General features: G+C 39.9%; 1 protein-coding gene across 1 annotated transcript; it reads right to left on the bottom strand.

Annotated features, from left to right (window-relative positions):
- Positions 1-128: 128 nt before the first annotated feature.
- LOC104962470 (arf-GAP with Rho-GAP domain, ANK repeat and PH domain-containing protein 3-like) lies at positions 129-1,186 on the bottom strand (the record flags this gene model as incomplete). The annotated part of the gene is made up of 2 exons (XM_010790909.1): positions 129-232; positions 987-1,186. Coding segments are annotated over 2 exons (304 nt in total), but the record flags the coding sequence as incomplete, so codon positions are not given.
- Between the last annotated feature and the right edge of the window lie 673 nt (positions 1,187-1,859).

Raw genomic sequence — 1,859 nt, 5'->3', positions numbered from 1 at the left:
CACACACACACACACACACACACACACACACACACACACACACACACACACACACACACACACACACACACACACACACACACTGGTGAATATATAATTTCCTCTTGAATAGATAATGAACTGTTTACCCTCCGAGCTGAACTCACCTGGACGATCTCGTTGCTCCACACGCTCGTGTCCAGCTTCAGACTCTGAACCTTTGACACCATCGTTCCCAGACCTCTGTGCTGCCCTGCACACACACACACACACACACACACACACACACACACACACACACACACACACACACACACACACACACACACACACACACACACACACACACACACACAGAAAGAGTCTTAAGAAATGATTAGTTAGTTAAGCAGCAGCTCTTCCTGTGACCTTTATTTTGAAATGCATGAAGTGTGAGCTCGGAAAGTAACTCATTATTATTACTAATATATAAATATTACTAATTCGATTTTCTTTCAATTACAACTTTTTCTAAAAATACTGACTTGATTCTGAAAAGGCAGAAATCAGACTTTTTTTTATAGAAATCTGGATTTTTGAAATTCTCAAAATTCTCTAGAAATCTTAAAATTCTGACTTTTTTCACGAAATTTTAAAATTCTCAATATTTCATCAAAATCTTTAAATTTAAACTTTTCTAAAAATTTCAAAATTATCACTTTTTTCTAAAATCTTAAAATTCAGACTTTTTTCTCAAAATCTAAAAATTCGCACTTTTTTCTCAAAATCTTAAAATTCTCACTTTTTTCTCAAAATCTTAATATTTTCACTATTTCATAATAGTCACTCATTAAGACTTTTCAATTTTTTTCGAAATACTTATTTTTTTCTCTAAATTCTAACTTATTTCTCAAAATCTTAGAGTTCTGACTTTTTTCTCAGCATTTCAAAATATGTCAGCTCCTCTGTGATTTCCCTGTAAATGACAGGAGGTCTGTGTGTGGATCTGATTGGACGAGAGTAGGTACCGGCGCAGTTCTTGCAGATGACGACACTCAGGTTGATGGAGGCCCAGTCCGGGTTCAGCGCCCGGCAGTCGGCACACGTCCTGTTGGAGCGGTTCGACCAGATCTTCTCCGCCACCTCGTAGTCCGACAACGTCTCGGCGATGGCGTCCTGCAGCGCCTCCATCCAGACGCGCTTCTCCCGCTCACACTCCGCCGTGAAGCTGAGGAACATTCAAACATTCAAAGACTCAAAGACTCAAAGACTCATCATCAAACGCAAAGTGGCTACAAACATCTGAAGTCCATGGATCCTCCAACAGTGCAACACAAATATACACAAGACGTAAAACAATAAAGCAAATAAAGAAACAATAAAAAAGTTCTAGAAGAACAGAGTGAAATAGAGTAGAGAACATCAGTGTTGCAAGACCAATGTGCAAGCCGTGCAGAAGTAACTATATACAAGTTGAACAAAGTCTACAGTAATCTAAATGTTGCAGAGACCAAGCCGTGCAGAAGTAACTATATACAAGTTGAACAAAGTCTACAGTAATCTAAATGTTGCAGAGACCAAGTCAATGCTCCATTCAAACAGAGGAGGGGAGGCGATGCTAAATCAGAGCTAACGTTAGCGCTGCAGCTGTAAGGAACTGCACACTACAGATCTGCACAATACAGATCTGCACACTACAGAACTGCACACTACAGATCTGCACAATACAGAACTCCACACTACAGATCTGCACAATACAGATCTGCACACTACAGAACTGCACACGACAGATCTGCACAATACAGATCTACACACTACAGATCTGCACACTACAGAACTGCACACTACAGATCTGCACAATACAGATCTACACACTACAGATCTGCACACTACAGTCTTCA

The sequence above is a fragment of the Notothenia coriiceps genome, unplaced genomic scaffold, assembly GCF_000735185.1.
Source record: "Notothenia coriiceps isolate Sejong01 unplaced genomic scaffold, NC01 NC01_scaffold00001486, whole genome shotgun sequence".
NCBI lineage: Eukaryota > Metazoa > Chordata > Actinopteri > Perciformes > Nototheniidae > Notothenia > Notothenia coriiceps.
This window is presented reverse-complemented; position numbering and strand designations above follow the sequence as displayed.